Source organism: Aspergillus pseudodeflectus (assembly GCF_044049435.1).
Source record: "Aspergillus pseudodeflectus strain CBS 756.74 chromosome Unknown BJX68scaffold_1, whole genome shotgun sequence".
Lineage (NCBI taxonomy): Eukaryota > Fungi > Ascomycota > Eurotiomycetes > Eurotiales > Aspergillaceae > Aspergillus > Aspergillus pseudodeflectus.
Window position 1 is genome coordinate 1,590,571 of NW_027263777.1, and position 19,141 is coordinate 1,609,711.

At 51.5% G+C, this 19,141-nt stretch overlaps 8 protein-coding genes across 8 annotated transcripts; 5 read left to right on the forward strand and 3 right to left on the reverse strand.

Moving 5' to 3' along the window:
- Positions 1 to 342: 342 nt before the first annotated feature.
- BJX68DRAFT_223440 (uncharacterized protein) lies at positions 343 to 1,761 on the forward strand. Its single transcript, XM_071038143.1, has 2 exons — positions 343 to 1,389; positions 1,469 to 1,761. The coding sequence occupies exon 1, from the start codon at positions 795 to 797 to the stop codon at positions 1,068 to 1,070; it is 276 nt and encodes a 91-aa protein (XP_070905959.1). The 5' UTR covers positions 343 to 794; the 3' UTR covers positions 1,071 to 1,389; positions 1,469 to 1,761.
- BJX68DRAFT_223443 (uncharacterized protein) lies at positions 1,748 to 4,145 on the forward strand. The gene has a single exon (XM_071038144.1). The coding sequence runs from the start codon at positions 1,896 to 1,898 to the stop codon at positions 4,122 to 4,124; it is 2,229 nt and encodes a 742-aa protein (XP_070905960.1). The 5' UTR covers positions 1,748 to 1,895; the 3' UTR covers positions 4,125 to 4,145.
- Positions 4,146 to 4,827: 682 nt separating this feature from the next.
- BJX68DRAFT_13382 (SRR1 family protein) lies at positions 4,828 to 6,419 on the forward strand. The gene is made up of 3 exons (XM_071036343.1): positions 4,828 to 5,161; positions 5,230 to 5,844; positions 5,903 to 6,419. Exons 1-3 carry the CDS (start codon positions 4,914 to 4,916, stop codon positions 6,018 to 6,020), a joined length of 981 nt encoding a protein of 326 aa, XP_070905961.1. The 5' UTR covers positions 4,828 to 4,913; the 3' UTR covers positions 6,021 to 6,419.
- Positions 6,420 to 7,872: 1,453 nt separating this feature from the next.
- BJX68DRAFT_223448 (major facilitator superfamily domain-containing protein) lies at positions 7,873 to 9,294 on the forward strand. Its single transcript, XM_071038145.1, has one exon. The coding sequence runs from the start codon at positions 7,956 to 7,958 to the stop codon at positions 9,264 to 9,266; it is 1,311 nt and encodes a 436-aa protein (XP_070905962.1). The 5' UTR covers positions 7,873 to 7,955; the 3' UTR covers positions 9,267 to 9,294.
- Positions 9,295 to 9,595: 301 nt separating this feature from the next.
- BJX68DRAFT_223452 (uncharacterized protein) lies at positions 9,596 to 10,531 on the reverse strand. The gene is made up of 3 exons (XM_071038146.1): positions 10,157 to 10,531; positions 10,001 to 10,072; positions 9,596 to 9,908 (listed from the first exon to the last, which is right to left on the reverse strand). The coding sequence occupies exons 1-3, from the start codon at positions 10,440 to 10,442 to the stop codon at positions 9,739 to 9,741; spliced, it is 528 nt and encodes a 175-aa protein (XP_070905963.1). The 5' UTR covers positions 10,443 to 10,531; the 3' UTR covers positions 9,596 to 9,738.
- Positions 10,532 to 11,137: 606 nt separating this feature from the next.
- On the forward strand, positions 11,138 to 12,935 carry BJX68DRAFT_273939 (uncharacterized protein). The gene is made up of 2 exons (XM_071047564.1): positions 11,138 to 11,498; positions 11,555 to 12,935. Exons 1-2 carry the CDS (start codon positions 11,210 to 11,212, stop codon positions 12,733 to 12,735), a joined length of 1,470 nt encoding a protein of 489 aa, XP_070905964.1. The 5' UTR covers positions 11,138 to 11,209; the 3' UTR covers positions 12,736 to 12,935.
- A 1,785-nt stretch (positions 12,936 to 14,720) lies between these two features.
- Positions 14,721 to 16,012, reverse strand: BJX68DRAFT_260675 (uncharacterized protein; the record flags this gene model as incomplete). Its single annotated transcript, XM_071043936.1, has 2 exons — positions 14,721 to 15,727; positions 15,823 to 16,012. The coding sequence occupies 2 exons, from the start codon at positions 16,010 to 16,012 to the stop codon at positions 14,721 to 14,723; spliced, it is 1,197 nt and encodes a 398-aa protein (XP_070905965.1).
- A 1,976-nt stretch (positions 16,013 to 17,988) lies between these two features.
- On the reverse strand, positions 17,989 to 18,603 carry BJX68DRAFT_260676 (SGNH/GDSL hydrolase family protein; the record flags this gene model as incomplete). The annotated part of the gene is made up of 1 exon (XM_071043937.1): positions 17,989 to 18,603. The coding sequence occupies one exon, from the start codon at positions 18,601 to 18,603 to the stop codon at positions 17,989 to 17,991; it is 615 nt and encodes a 204-aa protein (XP_070905966.1).
- Between the last annotated feature and the right edge of the window lie 538 nt (positions 18,604 to 19,141).

Genomic DNA, 19,141 nt, shown 5'->3' on the forward strand with positions numbered 1-19,141 from the left:
AAGACTCGACGGCAATCCAACCAGATTGAGCATGCGAGCACGTGTGCTGTGTGGACAGTAATGCTCCATGATATCAGCCTGCATGGGGCTGTCGAGTTCTGGATTCTCGGGTACAGTCGCTTGATAGTTTCTGCCGTCTGTTCGCGGTGATGTATTGTGTATCCTGCAAAAACAGAGTCATTGGATCGCCGCTCGGCATCCATCACGATGATTGAATATCACCGTTATCAAACCTTGATGGAAATATCGTGGTGTGATGTCCGTCCTGCTTGGTCTTGGTGGGCCGTCTGTTGCCCGAGCGCCACTCGTTTTTCCAATGCAACGCATCAGATCTTGGAATCCCTGGGATTCGCCCTCACCCCTCCACACTTGGAGCTCCAATGCTTGGCGGGGAGTGGGATATCTTGGCAGTGCCGCTCACCCAGGCCTCAGGCCAGCGACCTTCGCCCGTGGGCAGTTTTTCCTCCGATCATCCTGCCTGGTTGGCTGTCTCGAGTCTCCCCCATGGCAAGAGTCTCAAGACCGACTGAGGGATTCCCCCGTCGTCCTGGGCGCCAAGATGATTGCTAATTCTTCACCAATGGCTGTTATCGTGCATGCTCCATTTCAGAGTGCGAGACTGGGACAGAGATTTTCAGAGTGACCGGCTTTCTGGGCGTTTAAGAACAGGGTCTACCCCTCTTCGTTGCTGATTTCTTCTTTTCTTTACCCAAGCCGATTCTCAATCCCTCCCCAGGAACGTTGGTTCATAGAGGTCCAACTCACGGAGCCTATTGTTCGGATAGCTCGACGAAATGGTCAACGACAAGGCCGCCGAGCCAGGCGGGGTACGCCCTGGTCATGCCGACCTTAGCCAGCCAGCTTACTGCCTTCCCTACGAAGTCGTCTTGAAGGAGATCGGCACGGACATTGACGAAGGTCTCACCAAGGACGAGGCTGCCCGTCGCCTCCAGCAGTACGGACAGAACAAGCTCGACGAAGGCGAGGGCGTCTCGATCATCAAGATTCTCGTGCGCCAGGTGGCCAACGCAATGATGCTAGTTAAGCGGCCCACTTTACTTTGTCCCTGAGCCTTTTGTTCGCATAAGAGCTCCCAGAGTCTGATCCAATTCTACGTTGACAGGTGCTGATTCTGGCCATGGCGGTCAGTTTCGGAATTCAATCCTGGATCGAGGGCGGCGTCATCGCTGCAGTCATTATGTTGAACATTGTCGTTGGTTTCTTCCAAGAGTATGCGGCTGAAAAGACCATGGAGTCTTTGCATAACTTGAGCTCTCCTACCGGAACTGTAACCAGAGGCGGCGAAACCTTTTCGATTCCGTCCCATGACATTGTTCCGGGTGACATGATCGAATTGAGGACTGGTGATACCATCCCCGCGGATATCCGGTATGTGATTGCCCGCCCTGCGTTGCGCATCTAGAAGATGCCGTCGGCCGGTTTACGGTATTCTCCTGACACTTTGCAGGTTGGTCGAGGCCGTCAACTTTGAGACCGACGAAGCGTTACTCACCGGTGAATCTTTACCCGTCCAAAAAGAATGCGACGCGACGTTCAAAGAAGACACTGGCCCTGGAGATAGGTTGAACATCGCCTATTCTTCCAGTACTGTCACTCGTGGTCGTGCTCGAGGTGTGGCTGTGAATACCGGCATGGCTACCGAGATCGGATCGATTGCAGCTGCTCTACGCGCCACCAACAGCAAACGTCGTCCAGTAAAGCGCGGCCCTGACGGGGAGACGAAAAAGCGCTGGTATGTCCAGGCATGGACGCTCACTGGAACTGACGCAGTCGGACGTTTCCTTGGAGTTAACGTGGGCACTCCGTTGCAGCGAAAGCTGTCCAAACTTGCAATCCTCTTATTTGGAGTTGCCGTGCTCTTTGCCATTATCGTCATGGCAGCGAACCTGTTCTCCAACGATAATGAGGTTATCCTGTACGCTGTCGGAACCGGTCTCTCTATGATCCCTGCGTGTCTGGTGGTTGTCCTCACAATCACGATGGCCGTTGGCACCAAACGCATGGTCGAGCGAAACGTTATCGTTCGCAAATTGGATTCGCTTGAGGCGCTTGGAGCAGTCACGAACATTTGTTCTGATAAGACCGGCACCTTGACTCAGGGTAAAATGGTGGTTAAGAAGGCCTGGATCCCCTCGCGCGGAACCTACTCCGTTGGTAACTCCAACGAACCCTTTAATCCGACTACTGGAGATGTGACGTTTACCTCCGTACCGCCTCTGGAGTTTATTGATGAAAAGGAAGGCCCCGTCGTCGAGAGTGCTGAAGGCCTGGTCGACGGTAACCGTGCTCTTGAAGATTTCCTTGACGTCGCGTCCATGGCCAACCTGTCTCACGTTTTCAAATCCGAAGAAGGAGAATGGTGTGCACGAGGTGAGCCGACTGAGATTGCCATCGAAGTTTTTGCTTCCCGTTTCAACTGGAACCGAGACCGATGGACCAAAGGTTCGAAGGCTGTGTGGCACCAAAAGGCAGAATTCCCGTTCGACTCGACCATCAAGAGGATGTCCGTCATCTTCGGAAAGACGAAGCCTGATGGAGAGGAGCATGATATGGTGTTCACCAAAGGAGCCGTCGAACGCATTGTTGATGTCTGCACGACTGTCATCTGGGATCAGGACTCTTCTACTGCTGTACCCTTGACCGATGTTATGCGCGAGAAGATTCTCCAGAACATGGAGGAGCTCGCGAAATTGGGTCTGCGTGTTCTGGCTCTGGCTCATCGACCATACAAGGAGCAAGCCCGCCTTCTCGAGGGCTCTGACCTCAACCGTGACGAGATTGAAAAGGACCTCTGCTTCCTTGGTCTTATTGGACTGTATGACCCTCCACGCCCCGAAACCGCGGGATCGATTGCCGCCTGCTACAAGGCCGGCATTACTGTGCACATGGTGACTGGAGACCATCCGGGAACTGCCAAGGCGATTGCCCAACAAGTCGGCATCCTGCCGGCAGATATGTCAACTGTCAGTGCCGATGTGGCTGATGCTATGGTGATGACCGCTGCTCAGTTCGATAAGCTATCTGATGATGAGATTGATGATCTTCCAACCTTGCCGTTGGTCATTGCTCGCTGTGCTCCTCAGACCAAAGTGCGCATGATTGGCGCATTGCACCGACGAGGTCGGTTCGCGGCTATGACTGGTGATGGAGTGAATGATTCCCCGTCTCTCAAGCACGCTGACGTGGGTATTGCCATGGGACAAGCGGGCTCCGACGTTGCAAAAGATGCATCGGATATTATTCTCACCGACGATAACTTTGCATCTATTCTCAATGCCGTTGAAGAAGGCCGTCGAATTTTCGACAACATCCAAAAATTCGTTCTGCACCTACTCGCCGAGAACATCGCTCAGGCATGCACCTTGTTGATCGGATTAGCCTTTAAAGACCAGGACGACAAATCCGTGTTCCCGCTGGCCCCTGTGGAAATCCTCTGGATCATCATGATCACTTCCGGAATGCCCGACATGGGTCTCGGCATGGAAGTCGCAGCACCAGATATTATGGACCGCCCGCCCCAAGCCAAGCAAGGCATCTTCACCTGGGAGGTCATCGTCGACATCCTCGTCTACGGCTTCTGGACCGCAGCACTCTGCCTCTCAGCCTTCAGCCTGCGCATGTGGGGCTTCGGCGACGGCAACCTAGGTAGCGGCTGCAACCGCGAGTACTCCGAACAATGCGAGCTCGTCTTCCGCGCGCGCGCCACGACATTCGTCTGCCTCACCTGGTTCGCGCTCTTCCTCGCCTGGGAAATGGTCAACATGCGCCTCTCCTTCTTCCGCATGCAGCCCGACAGCAAGAAATACTTCACGCAGTGGATGTACGACGTCTGGCGCAACAAGTTCCTCTTCTGGTCTATCATGGCCGGCTGGATCACCACGTTCCCGATTCTGTATATCCCCGTGCTCAACACCGTTGTCTTTAAACATACTGGCATTTCATGGGAGTGGGGCATTGTCTTTATCGAGGCGATTCTGTTCTTCGCGGGTGTCGAGGCGTGGAAGTATGCGAAGAGGGTGTACTTTCGTCGCCAGAAGGCGAAGGCGCAGAGTCAGAGCGTCAGGCCGTTGGGCGACCCGAGCACCCACTCGGAAGATGCCTAACGATTGCTCTCCCTCGCTCGTTGTGTGAGAGGTCGAGGGATTCTGTCATCATTGGAACTGGTGAAGCGTTATTCGGGCTTAGACTTATTGGTATTTTGGACAATCTTTGTGGTTTGTTGGGGAGGTGGTAGACCGGCGGGGGAGTTTGGGCTGGTATGGATTGGTAACGGCAGCGATAGCGGTAGTGCTTTCATTATGGTAGGTAGAGGTTCAGGTAGGCACTGGTTTAAGAATAGTAGTAGAATGCCAATGTGGATGAAAACGTTTTAGTTTCTACTGTAATGGCAGCGCCCCTAGGAAGTGACGGTTCTTGCAGTCAGTCTTTCGTGGTTTGTCGTGCCCCAGCAGTCAACTTCCGCTGTAGTGGAGTTTCTTAGAGGTCTTATCAGATGCAGACCACACAGCTGGACAGTGGGGCTTCATTGAGATAAGCTCTGAATATCCCACTTATGCTTTAAACCTCTTAAGCTATTGTCACCAACTAGGACAGAACATCTGCTCGGGCATCTAGGTGCTTTACTCGTCGCGCAGACATTGAATGGATTTCGTCTTCAAACATGCCTATATCATTATACAAGATAGGTATGTCTTGTTGTATTGACCAGTATCGTTGAGCTAAGCTTAGAGAAACAGCCTCGTTGCTTCTGATGGTATGCGATGTATACTCATGCATCTAGATCAGGTGATTCTCCTGCAAGTTCCCCCTCCTTCCGTCCTTTTGGCAACATCAACCAACTCCTCTTCTGTTTCGCACTCAACCCTTCCTACTCACTCATTACAACTGCTGTAATGTCCGACTCCGAAGGCCCAAGATGGGACGAAGACCCCTTAGTGGCAACCGCTGAGGTCCAACGCCTCTATGACTCCGACGTCCCCTTCTTCACCAAAGACCGCATCCGAGAAGCCTACAAAAGTCTCCAGGAGAACAACGAACCCGGTAAGAAGGCATACACAAGAGACCTAGACGGGAAGCTCAAACGGTTCAAGATAAAAACTGGTGAAGTATTCGCCGATCCAGACGATGACTCGGAGTGGATGTTGGTTGTCCCTACCTGTGTTTCTACCCCTTGCTCATTCTACAGATATGCTGACTTGGAGAGTGAAGCGGCTACCCGATCCTCTACTACGTTTCTATTCAGCACTTGCTGGATCAAGAGTGGGGATGGAATTCGCCATACAGTAACCTTCGCGTTGTGCATCGCCTTGAGCGTCGCGACAAGCCTGCTGAAGAGCTAGACCAGCGAAGAAAACACGAAAGCTTGCAGAGAGCTATAGATACCTGGAGAGACTCTCAATCCTGGAAGCATCTGAAGTCGACGTTGAGCGGCGTTTCCATCGCCCCGATCAAGAAGCTCGTTGCGTTTGCTCTTAGTTCAATGCGGGCATTCTCGGACGTGCCGCATGACAATCGCTCGCTGTTCCAACATGCTCTTCTTATGACCCTGCGGGATCTTCTTCTTGAGAATACAGCTCAGGGAGATGATGGAATCAAATGTTATGCTCAAGACCCAGCATATTCCGAGCATGATATCGCCGTCCTGCAGAGCTGCGGCGTCACCGTTGTACCGGATCCAGAGGGGTTTTTAGAGGTCGATGAGGAGACCGTCGTCATCTCCATCAGCCCCAATGTGCCTGTCAAACAGGTGGTCTCTGAGATTGCTCGACCTGCTTTGATTATATGGGATTCAATCAGGGGAAACGGGCTTGAAGAGACACCATCGTAGGACCCCATCATCTATCTGGATATTGTTTGAGGAATTGATACTGAACGATTTTAGGACTGATCCGGATTCACCTCGCCTGCAGAAGTGGATAGCCGAGCACTACGAGACCCTTGAATTTCCGCACGAGCCGGAACTCTTTGGGAGAATTGCTGTGTATGTTCGCCATACCTAGGCTAAATTGTTGGTAGACGGGATTCAATGGCGGAAATCTGAAAGATTGAAATCATGATTTGGTTTACAATTCGATAGCCGGAAGCCCTTAATGGGGCCACAGGCCGAGGATGAGGAACGGAGCGCGTTGGAGCATTGCCCAAGGCTCTGGGTACTGACAGGGAGGAAACCTGACTTTAGTTCCTGGTGAGGACGAAGGAGTACGCTTTGTATCCCTCAACCTTCAAAAAGTCTAGTCACTCATTCATCCATCGTTTCCTCACTCGCTAATGACGTCAAATGAGCAACTTCCAGAGCCTTTCGGTTGATAAACACTAGAAACATCGAGATTCCCTTGGCAGGCTGATACCTGCTCAGCAATTGTGACTATCGTACTACCAGAATGGGTTAGTCTACAGGGTTGGAGCCATGGGAGGCTATAATCGTTTATCCAGTTCACTAATCCTTCTCGAAGTCACTTTCGTAATGTTGTTGAATATACGTAGCTCCTTCATGGCACATATATCAGAGCTCATCCCTGGGTAGGTGGGGTCTCTCATAGTCTTCAAGGCATTGGATACCCAACACCAAGAGATCTTCCCAGAGAAACACCCCTTGGCCAGGCGATACGCCTGGTCTCGAAACAAACTACCTACTCCACTAACCCGAAGAAAAACCGATTTCCAGCTAGCCCCTCAATACCTTGCCCGTCTCTATAACAGTCTGCCTGTTCATCTTCGCCTGGACCTCGCGGCCAGACGTTCACTGGATCGCACCACTAATCGGCTGCGCGACCTTCTGCATAGGCCACCTCTGGACTATGCAGTCGACCTTCATCTACCTGTCGCGCCCGAAGTATACGGCGTCGCTGTTTGCGGGGAACAGTATTTGGCGATCGGGGATTGCAGTGGGCTGTGTTGCCTTTGCAAGACCGCTCTTTGTGAATCTTGGTGTTCATCGCGGGGTTACGCTGCTCGGTGAATTTAGTGTTGCTGGGATTATGGGCACGACGGCGATTTATGTGTTTGGGAAGAGGTTGAGGGCGAGGTCGAAGTTTGCTGAGAGTTAGTCGTGAGACTTGCTCGATTGGTGACGGTACTTATGGGAATTTGAGGGTTGCACACTTTTAGACGGATGAAGGGCTTATAGATGACATAGGGAAAACTGGCCTAGACGTAGACTGTCTGATTTTGTCTTTGGTTTCTGGTTCATCAGCTTGTTTAATATTTGATGGTCTGAGTTGCTGAATATAGATTGCGTGATTTTATTTGAAATGTATACATCAATATTATTTATAGAATCAAATTAATTTTTTTGGAATAGCTCATACTCTATAATCTCTACTCATCGTGGGTCCCCCTTGGATGCTTTTCTACGGATATATTGCGAGCATAGCAAGTTCAAGCAGCTTGTCCTCATCGTTGATCTGACAATCTTCCGACTCGGATAGATAGATCGTAGTCAAGGAGATAATTGAAATCACCTCGACCGCCGAGAGAACGCAGCAACTTGAGGACTCAGCAGTCTGAACGACTCAGAAAAGATCTTGGGTACGAGACAGTCGATTCAAACTAGATAAATCAGGATGGAATCAGGTTACTTTTCTGGGTTAGCAAATGTAGACCTGACCTTGGCGCAATAATAAACTAATATAGTATGAACGCCCTCGCTTCGGCAATTCGGCATCTCCAACCACTCAAGTACGTAGTTAGGGCACTCTGATGAATAATAAACCGACGTGGGGATAGGGTGGGGATGGATCTGTTGCGCAATTTTGGATTGCTAAGCTTTCTATCTATAGTTTGGGGGCTGAACTTCATTTTGGATTTCCAAGCATTACACTTTCTTTAGCTTTTGAATCCTATAAAGATGGTCTTGATGGAGTCTTGGCTTGGACAAGCATTAAGCTTGGCCATTATCTACAACTTCGCGTTTGGATCATATTCAACCTGTGTATATGGACACCATGTCCTCCAATATTAAAGAGTCTGCTCCTCCAGAAGCTCCCTCTGTACCTGATCTCGAAAGGTCCCAGCCGGTGCAAAAGGCAGCACCACCTCCTCCACCAGATGGCGGATCAACAGCCTGGCTCCAGGTTGCAGGGGCCTTCTTTCTCTTCTTCAACTCTTGGGGCGTGATCAATACATTCGGTGTCTACCAGACCTACTACGAAAACACTCTCCTCCCTGATTACTCCGCGTCATCCATCTCCTGGATTGGCACAATTCAAGGTTTCCTTCTTTTCCTAGCTGGCATCGTTGCCGGTCCCATTTTTGACAAAGGTTATCTCAAAGCCCTCATCGCCGTGGGCTCCTTCCTCGTTGTTTTTGGCCTAATGATGACCTCCCTCTCAACCAAATACTACCAAGTCTTCCTCGCGCACGGAATTACTGTCGGAATTGGCTGCGCATTCCTCTTCCTCCCCAGCGTGGCCATCGTCGCCACATACTTTACCTCAAAGCGCGCCCTAGCCACCGGAATTACTGCTTCTGGTGGAAGCATCGGCGCAGTGATCTACCCCATCATCTTCCACAGACTCCTCCCACGGGTCGGATTCGGCTGGACAACACGCATAATCGCCTTTATAGCCCTCGCATGCCTTCTCTTTTCACTAGCCACGATGAAAATGCGCCTCCCTCCACCAAAAACAACCCGCTCCCTCCTCGACCTCTCCGCATTCAAAGAAATACCTTTTATTCTTTTCAGCCTCGCCCTCTTCTTTGCATTCATCGGCCTCTACTTCCCCTTCTTCTATCTTCCAACCTACCTCACCACAGCCCTGAACTCCGATCCAAACATTGCATTCTACAGCATCGCAATCATAAACGCCGGCTCCATTTTCGGCCGCATCGCCCCGGGCCTCCTCGCCGATCAACTCGGCTCACTCAACACAATCGTTCCCATGGCCTTCTCAACATCGATCCTCGCCTTCGCCTGGATCGGTATCCGCAATGTCGCGGGGACACTTGTTTTCAGCGTGCTGTACGGGTTCTTCTCCGGCGCGATCGTGTCCCTCCCGACTACGATCCTCGCGTCGTTGACAAGCGATATGTCCGTGTTGGGGACGAGGATGGGAATGAGCTTTTCGTTTGCGGGGCTGGGGCTGCTCATTGGGAATCCGATTGCCGGGGCGTTGTTGGATCTGGATAAGGGGGTCTTCTGGAAAGGCCAGGTCTTTGCGGCGGTTATGGTTGTTGTTGGGGCAGTGCTGTTTTTGGTTTTGAGGGGGTTTGTTGGACTCAAACTTAGGAAGGGGTGGAAGATTTAGTTAGACAGATAGTAGTACATGATATTGCCTGTACATGTACAAGCGGCTTGCATTTCTTATTCCGGGCTACTGTTATATCTCGTCTGGTTGACGAGACCATGGCTCTGAGAACCTATGTCTCCTCTTCATATCTATTCTTCATTACGCCGTAGCACTAATCTGAACGTGCATTCCACAACGGCTTAGGAGTGGTAGAAATTTAGCTAAATGCTGATCAGTGATGCTGGAGATAGACTGGCGAAAGCTGGATTCGCTTTCAAGGATGAAGTGAAAAGTACAATACAATATTTTGCTATATCTCTTTCAATTATATTGTATTGAAAACAATAACACAAAATATGGTACCCTCTTTACACAGTCTAGAAACTACCACAATTTCCCTCTTGTGCCAAAAAAAAGAAACAAAAAGGAAAAAAAAAAAACTGGTATCTCTCCTCATACATTAGTCTGCAGCCATCTTGGTAGTATCCATTTAAGCAGACAGAAGCGAATGGAAGTAAAGCCAGAGAAAGAAAATCCCATTCCCCAACTGAACACACCTAATCATGTAGTTGCGCAAATAGCGGTGATTGTACGTGTCGTCAGGAGAGTCTTGCGCCCAGTAGAACATACCTAGGCCATACCCCAGCACAGCAATTGGAACTGGCGGAGGAGGAACGAAAGTAAAATCAGCAGATGCATACTTTGAGAAGGAGGTCTAGGTAGTATAAGAAGGACGGACGTTGGGAACTCACGAGGAGAGCGATGCCCGGAGGGCGTAGTGTGTAAATACCACAGGGTCCATACCAGGGATATGTAAGTGCCCGCTGTAAGTTGTCAGCAGTCTTCGTTTGACCGAGACTGAATACTGGTATCATGATGTTTATGTTGTTTTAGATGCGCCAACTTACCGACGCAGGCTATCCCCGCGTACGAGTTCTGCCACGCTTTTTGTCTGGCTTTGAGCACCTTTCCGTAGAGGCAAAAGCCTACCTCGTTGCCGAAGATTTGCTGAAAGTATTCCAAGTTTCCATCGTGTAGCTCAGAACCACGGCCGAGTTTCCATGCGGCGCAAGCTTCTTCGGCGAATTCGGGGTGCGCGGCGTAGTTCTCTGTAAGGATCTGCGTGAGGTAGCTGCGCACCTCTTCGGTGGTCGCGGAGCGATCGGGGATCTTGGGTGATTTCTTCAAGGACATCACGACAGGATAGAACGATAAAATTCGACAACTGAGAATTGCTAGGCTAAGGTGAAGAGCGGGATATGTTGGATTTATGGCAGGCTGATACCTTGAAGAGTGCCATAAGCTTGATCGACAGAAAGTTTCCGGTTTAGACCGTTTCGCGCTGGCCCCAACACTGCCAGAGCACTGCCGCGACATCTCGCCACCGCGGTGCTGGGATGCGATTGGATTGGTAGAGTTGGCTGATGAGCCCCTGTACTCCGTACCATGACTTTCCCCGCAATTATGCAGACTGAGCGTTCGGTTCGCCCGGGGCGTCAAAAGATTACGCGGAGCGTAGGATGCCCTCATGGCATACAATATAGGGTGTTGCGTGGCTTATCTATTCTTACTTATGAAGATCATCCAGCTATCAATGGAAACACATATTCAGCCCCAGTCTGTGTGCAGGTTGTTGGTGGCTAATGAACCCTATTCCCGTGTAATATTCCGAGACCTCGTTATCTTGAGTCTAAAATAGAAGAAATAATACAAAAGTAAGGTACATAGTATTAGGGCTAGTTGGATGTATCTCCCCTCTGATAAAGCCCCATAAAAATCAGTCGATTTGATAGGTTGGGTACTCCCGCTCCAACTGACTAAGGCATCAGTGGGGAACGGAACATTTTTTGCCGGGTTTTTGAAAGGCGACCGATGGACTCCAACACCCACCCCAGTTTCGCAATTGATCCAACACACCTGGGCAACTTGCACGGAATTCATCTCATACTTGGTATACAACCATGGCCAAGTCCAAGTCTAACAAGCGCAAGCGTAATGCGCAACATCTACTTCCGCAAAAAGCCTCAAAGCCGTCTACGCTTTTACCGACCCCCCCGCCCGATGTGGCAACGGCGGTCGACCCGCATCACATCAAGACCATTGTATCAGACGAGGAGCTCGAAACCACCATCGAGACCCTCAGTGCCCTCTCGGAATATCCCGGCTTGACGAAGTCAAAGGCGTGCAAGGATCTTCGAGTCGCAGTCTATAATTTCCGCCGGGCCTGCACAACGGGACTCGACAATGCTGGTGCGTTTTCCCTCATTGTCTTGGCAAAGATGCGATAGCTAATAATAATCAAATAGAGGGCGCAAACTTGACGGCGCGGATCACGGGGGCTTTGGCCGATGAAAAGTACATCGATGCCAAAGTCCTACTGGCCGAGATGAGAATCCGAGGCGAGCAACCCAAGATCGGGGCCTTGTGTCGCTGGGTGCGAGATTTGGATGTCGTCAGTGGCCTATCAACAAAGCCTAGGGCACTGGATGAAGAAGAAGCCCTTCCGAAGCGGAGTGCAAAAGATCTCGAACTGCTCAGCGTTCTTGATGCGGTTCTGCGCGTCAGTACTCCTATAGACACCAACCCGGCCGCCGTCAACTCGGCTCCCTCCAACCCCATCGCCTTCCAGTCCATCTGGGACTTGCGTCCTCCGACCCCCCCATTACCAGTTTATGCTTCGGTCCTTGACAAATCCATCTTGGAGCTGGCCCCAAAGTCCCCCTCGGCCATTCAAATCCTCGAAACAACGCCCGGCCCCCTCCGGAAACCGCCAAACCACCACCCCGCCACCCTATACACCACCATCCCCGGAGCCGTTCCCCTGGCATCCGAACCCCCATCTATAACATACCATCCCCACCCCGCAGTCCCGGGCCTCGGCCTCGCCATGAACGTCCTCTCCGCGACAGAGTGCAAAGCCATCATCGCCGCCGGCGAATCCGTCACCTTCCAACCAGACGCGCCCCTCCGCGAAGACGGCGACGTGAGCATCCTCGCCCACAACTTCTACTGGATCATCGACACGGCATTCCACGACACCCTCTGGCGCCGCATCTCCCCCTACGTGCCGCGCTCCGTCAACGGCCGCCTCGTCCGCGGCATCAACCGCCGCTTCCGCGTCTACCGCTACGTCCCCGGCGCCGAGTACCGCTGCCACATTGACGGCGCGTGGCCGCCGTCGGGGATCAGCCCGGAAGGGAAATACATCTACGACGCGTCGCCGCCGGAGAACAGGCAGAGCTCCATGTATACGTTTTTGCTGTACCTGAATGACGAGTTTGAGGGTGGGGAGACGACGTTTTTCATGCCGGCGGCGCGGGAGGGGGTCTTGAATGCGTATCCCGTACGGCCGGTTATGGGCTCTGTGGCGATTTTCCCGCATGGGGAGGCGAATGGGGCGCTTTTGCATGAGGGGACGGGGGTGAGGAAGGGGGCCAAGTATATCATCCGGACGGATGTGGAGTATGATGTCAAGCCTAGTGAGTGAGGAGGTGATTGTGATTCTGGGTAGCAAAAACAATTTTGGATACTTGGTTTGGCTTGTTGGTGATGTTAATAAAGTGCCTGTCTTTTGTGTTAAAGGTGCCCTATATACTGCACGGGAGCTGGCTTCTTGGGTTAGTGTTATAAAAGTAATGGATCCAAAATAAGACTTGGATGGATTTCTCAAAGTTAATTTGCTTTGAACCAGCTGTTGCATGTTAAGCGACTGTGGATATTGGACGCTTCCGATCTCGCGCCTCCCACTTTTCAGGCCTGTTACTATCTGTTATTACGAATCTTGACTTCCCTAGCGAAGCAGCTAAAGAGTCGCGTGGGCACAACAAGGAGACAGCATGAGTGTAAGCGTCGAGGGCGAGCGAGTCACAGTATTATGGCGAAGACAATCTACCCGAGTGAATGAACAAGCTCTCCAAGGGACTACGCTAGCTTATAGGCGTCTGTCGAGTTTGATTGCTCACCATGATCTGCCGCCCTACAGAGCATACCTAGTGCTGGTGCATTCTTCCTTTGGCTCCCTCGACAAGCTCCACAGAGCGTCAATTAGCGCAAGCCAGTCTACGAGAGTATCAAAGGCATAAACCTGCAGTTGCGAGCACCGCATATAGTATCCTGAGCCGTTCCACCATAGTTGTAAAGGATCAGAGATGACTATGCAGGATAGTCGTCCAAGGCTGTAACCTTGTGAGTCAAACAATCCAGGATTGGCTTCAAGCTCGGGAATGTCTTGAATCGCTCGTGTATCCAATCTCATTCATCCTCGTTTATATAACTGTTGGTATTGTTATACTATGCTCCCTGGAATGATTTGGCAGGGACAGTATCACGTACAGCAACTACCACCGCAGGCTAAGTACTGTAGAAAATAGGTCGCCTTTCAGCAGACACGAGAAAAGGAAAGGAAAGCATCATGGGACGTGGCATGTCATGTGCTTACTACATTGCAGAATGTAACCCAAAAAAGGGTCACATCTTCGGGCTAAACTCTTAACAGCATCCTTGGGTTGAATTGGAGTCCTCGTCGACAGGCCAATTTTCTAAAATAGGTTTAGCACTTCAATTCATTGAGCTACAGCATTTGGAGTGGTGCGGTGAGCCTATATATTATGATTTTGAAGAGATGTTCGGGGCCATCGTACAGAACTTTTGACGTAGAACTGTACATTTGCAGTATCACGGGGCTTGGAAGCCCAACTGGAAAGTCGCGAGAGGTAATCCTGGTCGGTGATAGTAATCTGGACAGCAGATGGCCTGCAAGGTCCAAGCTGAGATGACCCCATTTGCTGACAACATGCAGAGATCCCTGCTAGGGACTATTTGATTAGCTAGAATAAGTGGTGCTTGCAGCAGACAAAGGAAGTCTACAGCTATCATGAAAAGCAAATATACTCTTGACGAAGAGACTTATATCCGTGGCATCACCCATGGGATTGAGTTATCTCCCAGGACTATTATCAACATCTATGCTTCCCATCGAGTCTCTACCACCATGAAGATCCTACCCTTGTTTTTGTTACTTTTATACCAAAAGTTACCCTTGCGCAAGAACTGGCAGTCTGCAATTGGTTTCTACAGAGATCTATGTGTCCTGTGGAGCTGCTGCTTAGGGCTACTAAGGGTGATTTCCCATAGAGAGTCCCCTTATATCATCTGCTTATGACTCTCTCTCTAGCTCTCCTTTTGCCTTTAGGTTACCTAATAGCAAGATTGTCAACAACTTCACCAGTCGACTAAAAAGGTGCCATGACACCAGTCTAGTGACCGATGTTGAACCTAGCTCAGATTTCCGGCTGGCAATTGCCATGCTGTTAAATCACGTCCAAACTAATCTCGTTTCGTGATGTTTAATGCCCAACCGAGGGATAGGAATAACTATAGTTTAAATAATCTCCACTAAAGCTAGCGTATCCAGGACCTCATCTTATTATTCCCTAGTCTTCATCCAAAGAACCCGAAATACCCCAGACCTATCTACACCGTTATCATGAGACAGAAACAGGCAGCCGCGAGCACCGGACATAACAAACCCTTCCCACCCGCAATCCTCGGCGCCCGTCCGTCATGTATACCCTCGCCTGAGACTTCTGTGTCTGATGGGTCTGCTGACTCCGCGGAGAACGTCGTAGATGTGGATGTGGATGTGGACGTGGACGTGCTGCTTGAGTCCCTCTCTGTCGTCGAAGAAGTAATGTCCGTCAGAGGAGCATCAATCGTGCTCGTGCTCGTGCTTGTAGGGATAGTATCGAGGTCCGGGGTACTGCTGGCGGCGGCCGAACTGACGCTGGTGCTGATGTCTTCAAACTGAGAACTCGCCTCTCGGGAGTTTGAAGCCGACACGGTGGCTGTTGAAGAGGTCCGCTCGGAGGACGAAGTCAGCGACACGTCGACGTCGACTTCGACGGAGATCCAGATCTCTATGTAGTAGTACACCCAGTAGTACCAGTAGATGATTTGAGTGTATGTCGCGACCTCGATATCAACATCAACATCTTCATCCTCGTCATCACCGGCGGGAATATCAGTGTCAACATCATCATCATCATCGTCGTCCCCAATATCAATATCAATGCCCGACGAACACCCCTCGAGCGGACAACAGACCTCCCTCCCATTCCAATAACTACACTTCGAACCGGCCGGACAATATCCATCCCAAGCACAGCACTCAGCATCAGCCGGCGCACAGCCACCACCGCCGTGACAGCACTGCTCTCCAGCATCACACGCACCCCCGTCCAGATAGCAGCACTCGCCGCCGACGGGGGCGCAGGTGTCATCGGGACAGCACGTCTCGCCCGCGTCACAGTATCCGTCACCCAAGTAGCAGCACTCGGCGCCGCGCGGCATGCACTTGTCGTTGCAGCATTCCTTGCCGTCGAGGCAGGCGCCGCCGCCGACGCAGCATTCGTCCGTGGCTTCGGTGATGCATGTTTCGTCTAGGCAGCACATGTCTGCGGGCGCGGGGCAGCAGCTGTCAACTGTAGATCTAGATTTAGCTTTTTAATTGTGCGTAAAGGCTAGAGTCGAGGAGGGCGGATGTTATTACTTCTGCATATGGTATACCCCGACGGACATGCTCGTTTTACCAAAGTCTTTGAGGTGAAATCGAATATATCCCTCGCCTCTATGCTGCTGGAGTTTGTCCGCCGCGCATTGGGCGTCTGGCGCGGGTTGATTCGGGTGGGCCGGTAGGACTTGGGGAATCCCTGGGTCGCACCTAGGGTGGCGAGGTAGAGAAATTGAAGGATTATGAGGCTCTTCATCGTGCTGTCTTGGCTCAAGAATAGTATGCAAAAGGGATCAGGCGCTGGTCTGCGCGGTAGCCTGCTGGCAAGCCTTTTATTTATTGCCCAGCACACCGAGGCTGAGCTGTTGGGTCAGGTAGAATCAGTCCCCCACCAGGCCAGGTCAAGCCTTGATGGGGCAACTGGGCCAGAGCCTAAAGATCTCGGCAGCATGAGGGCTCGTATTCGATATAAGCTGGCGAATCAATCCAGGTCTGGTCCCGAATCACAGCGTCTGGCTGGTGTGTTTCCTTTGACTGAGTGGTCGTCAATACGAGATCTTTTCTTGTCAGCATGTAATGTTGCTCCTTCGGGGACCGGGGTGGCCCAAGCCACCTCGAGACGCGAGTCAGGTCAGGCATATGCCACCACCGCGTTCTCGCTCCGATCCTCGTATCCACCTCTCCGAGACTTGCGGAGGAGGGATCCGAGGCTTATCATTCAACAGGTTGTGGTACAAAGCAAAAGGCTGGGATGCCGAAATATTGGCCCGGCAGACGTATGGAGCCGCAAGCCTGTTCGACCACTGAACAACGTTCCAAGTTGGCGCGGGCGTTACCAGTTAGGAAACATATTGCGACCTCAAGTTCCTCCTCCGGCTATCAGATACACCGAGGTCACTAACGCAACATTCAATGCAGAATAGTAACGACACGGTTGATCTTAATGATTAGACAAGGCCTGCAGCATACTCGACATTTCTGAAGGACTCTGATCGAGTTAAGTAGATAGCCCTAAACGAAATGCTGAGAGCCTCATCGTTATCTCTCGATACAGAACGTCGGCCTTTGACGGTCTGGGCATGAGGGGGCAAGGGAGACTGGCTCTCTTGCGAGCTGCCCAGATTTGGCATACAAGAAGAGAGATGATTGACCACGCTTCGAACCCTCGCTTCACCAGAGGAGGAAAAGCAAACAATAGTAATATGCGCAAGCGACCTCGCACTATAAGTTCAGCCCCCCTCGAAACCGACGCCTCGTGTTCGTGCCCCTCTTCCCCGCCCCCGCTCCCGACCCCCTTGCACTGCGCTAGGTCTTCACAAGGCACCGAGCAGGTCTGAAGATTCAACCATGCAGCTCGCCTTTCTACCGCGGCTTTATGCACAATTCTGCTTTCCCCAGGGACCCACGCCGAAGAGCCTGGAGTCCCGCCCCCCACAAGCATCGGATTGATCGACCCATCGCCTCCGGTGGTCACAGACCCGCCTGCACCTGCACATCCGGCCCTCAACACAGGACTTGAGAGGAGGCAGTATGGGGCCGGTTTCGTCGTGTACAATGCATACTCTAACAATAATTTTGATTTGTTTGCATAGTGACCCGGGCAATATCTGCGACGCCATCACAGTTGTGCGGGCAACGAATGATCTTGAGAGTGCAAGGACTCTCATTCACTGCTTTGCTTCGACATCATCCTCGGTTTCGCATACCTGGTACCGCAATAGTTATCCTTGTATGTGGCTCTAAGGTCGTACATGCAAGGACATGCTGACACGGAGGCATGTAGAACTACTAGTACCAGAACAAGAACGATCACCGAGTCTGCAACAACGGCCACGGAGACGGTGACGCAGACCGTCGAAGCTGATGATGGCCTGGCCGACGAACCCCGGGTACGATGCGTGTTTTTGGAGCTTTTCTGGTTGTCGCGTTTCTGTCCTTGTGACTAAGCCACTTGGAGGACTCGTCAATCAGCCCTCTAGAGTACTTTTCTGTAGATGGTCGGACAGTGCGTTATTGAGCTTTTGCGGTAGCGGTGTCCATATTCATGATGATGGGCATTAATGAGCAATGGTTCTTTGCTGATCCAGTTCTCCCCTCATTGTATAATCTCTTCTCAATCAAACGCAAGGATAATGCTAGCAATTTCGAGATGGAAGAATATGACCTCACCAGGGTATGCAGTGAAGTGGTGGTGGCAGCAACCTCGAATGCCCATCCTGTTCGGAATAGTTCTCAAAGCAGCACTCCTGCCCTTGCAGCCTTCTCGATACTATCCGCCCAAATGCTCGCCATCCTATCATACCCGCAATCGTTGGGGTGTATCCCGTCCTCAACCAAATCACTGACCTGCGGCCCTGCAGAGGAATACATGTCCGCTAGAAAAACCCTCCGCTCCCCAACTGATTGCTTCAACTCCACCAACTCCCGAATCTGCTCGTTGACCCGCAAGACACGTTCATTGACAGTCGCATCAGCAGCCACAACAAGGGTAGAGAGGACAACCGTCGTGTCGGGCAGCCCAGTCTTCCAGAGATCCTCGAGCATCGCATCAAGCCGGTCTCCCGCAGAGCCAATCTCGTAGTCCTGGAGACAATCATTCGACCCGGCATTTACAGTGAAGATATTCGGCAAGAACTTCGCTGTCGACTTTAGTGCCTTGGAATGGAGCTGGTCGATCCTCCGCCCGGGCCAGCCCTCGTTGGCGTTGTTGAGCATCGAGCCAGAGTTGCGCGACCCGACCATTTCCACCGCGTGGCCGCGGGCGACGAGCATATCATAGAGAGCCTTTCGATAGCCGTTTCCGTCCGTCGACCCGATGCCGTAGGTAATTGAGCCGCCTAGGGGCATCAGGCGGAGGGGTCGTTTTGAGTTCTTGTCTTGTTCAATGGTGGCTTTATCGCTGGTATGTTTAGCGACAGAGGCTCGATGGAAAAGAGTGAACAAGGATTGATCATGGCTGACGACTGACCTGTTTGCGACGACGTGGCCACTTGCCGAGTTATGGATTGAGCTTGAAAAAGGGATGACCTAGGCACCCGGAGGGCCAAGGGACGCAGGGATTGCATTATTGCGGGAGGACATGTCACATAGACTGCGAGATGGAGGAATGGAGAAGTGCAAATGTTGCGAGGTGACTCCAATCTGAACTCGTCGGCACGACCGATTGATTGCCGAGGATGCGTCGAGTCCCTCGTATTCGCAAGTCGGCGTCTGGGGAATGTTGCCGAAGCCGAAGCCTCCTCACAGGGACCACTGCCAAGAGATACTTCCCAACTGGCAACGAGTTTCTAAATTAACATGGATTATTGTTCCTGAAGGCAACTGTAAGCAACCCAGTGACGATCTATCTTTGATTGGTAACCCGTGAAAGCAAACTGCTGACAAG

Excerpts from the sequence above, each read along its gene's own strand:
- BJX68DRAFT_223440 (XM_071038143.1), top strand. The coding sequence starts at position 795 with ATGGTCAACGACAAGGCCGCCGAGCCAGGCGGGGTACGCCCTGGTCAT.
- BJX68DRAFT_223443 (XM_071038144.1), top strand. The coding sequence starts at position 1,896 with ATGGCAGCGAACCTGTTCTCCAACGATAATGAGGTTATCCTGTACGCT.
- BJX68DRAFT_13382 (XM_071036343.1), top strand. The coding sequence starts at position 4,914 with ATGTCCGACTCCGAAGGCCCAAGATGGGACGAAGACCCCTTAGTGGCA. Across the intron at positions 5,162-5,229 it reads GACGATGACTCGGAGTGGAT|CGGCTACCCGATCCTCTACT; the intron begins GTTGGTTGTCCC and ends TGGAGAGTGAAG. Across the intron at positions 5,845-5,902 it reads GGGCTTGAAGAGACACCATC|GACTGATCCGGATTCACCTC; the intron begins GTAGGACCCCAT and ends GAACGATTTTAG.
- BJX68DRAFT_223448 (XM_071038145.1), top strand. The coding sequence starts at position 7,956 with ATGGACACCATGTCCTCCAATATTAAAGAGTCTGCTCCTCCAGAAGCT.
- BJX68DRAFT_223452 (XM_071038146.1), bottom strand. The coding sequence starts at position 10,442 with ATGTCCTTGAAGAAATCACCCAAGATCCCCGATCGCTCCGCGACCACC. Across the intron at positions 10,073-10,156 it reads CGCGGGGATAGCCTGCGTCG|CGGGCACTTACATATCCCTG; the intron begins GTAAGTTGGCGC and ends GACAACTTACAG. Across the intron at positions 9,909-10,000 it reads CTCCGGGCATCGCTCTCCTC|TTCCAATTGCTGTGCTGGGG; the intron begins GTGAGTTCCCAA and ends CTCCTCCGCCAG.
- BJX68DRAFT_273939 (XM_071047564.1), top strand. The coding sequence starts at position 11,210 with ATGGCCAAGTCCAAGTCTAACAAGCGCAAGCGTAATGCGCAACATCTA. Across the intron at positions 11,499-11,554 it reads AACGGGACTCGACAATGCTG|AGGGCGCAAACTTGACGGCG; the intron begins GTGCGTTTTCCC and ends ATAATCAAATAG.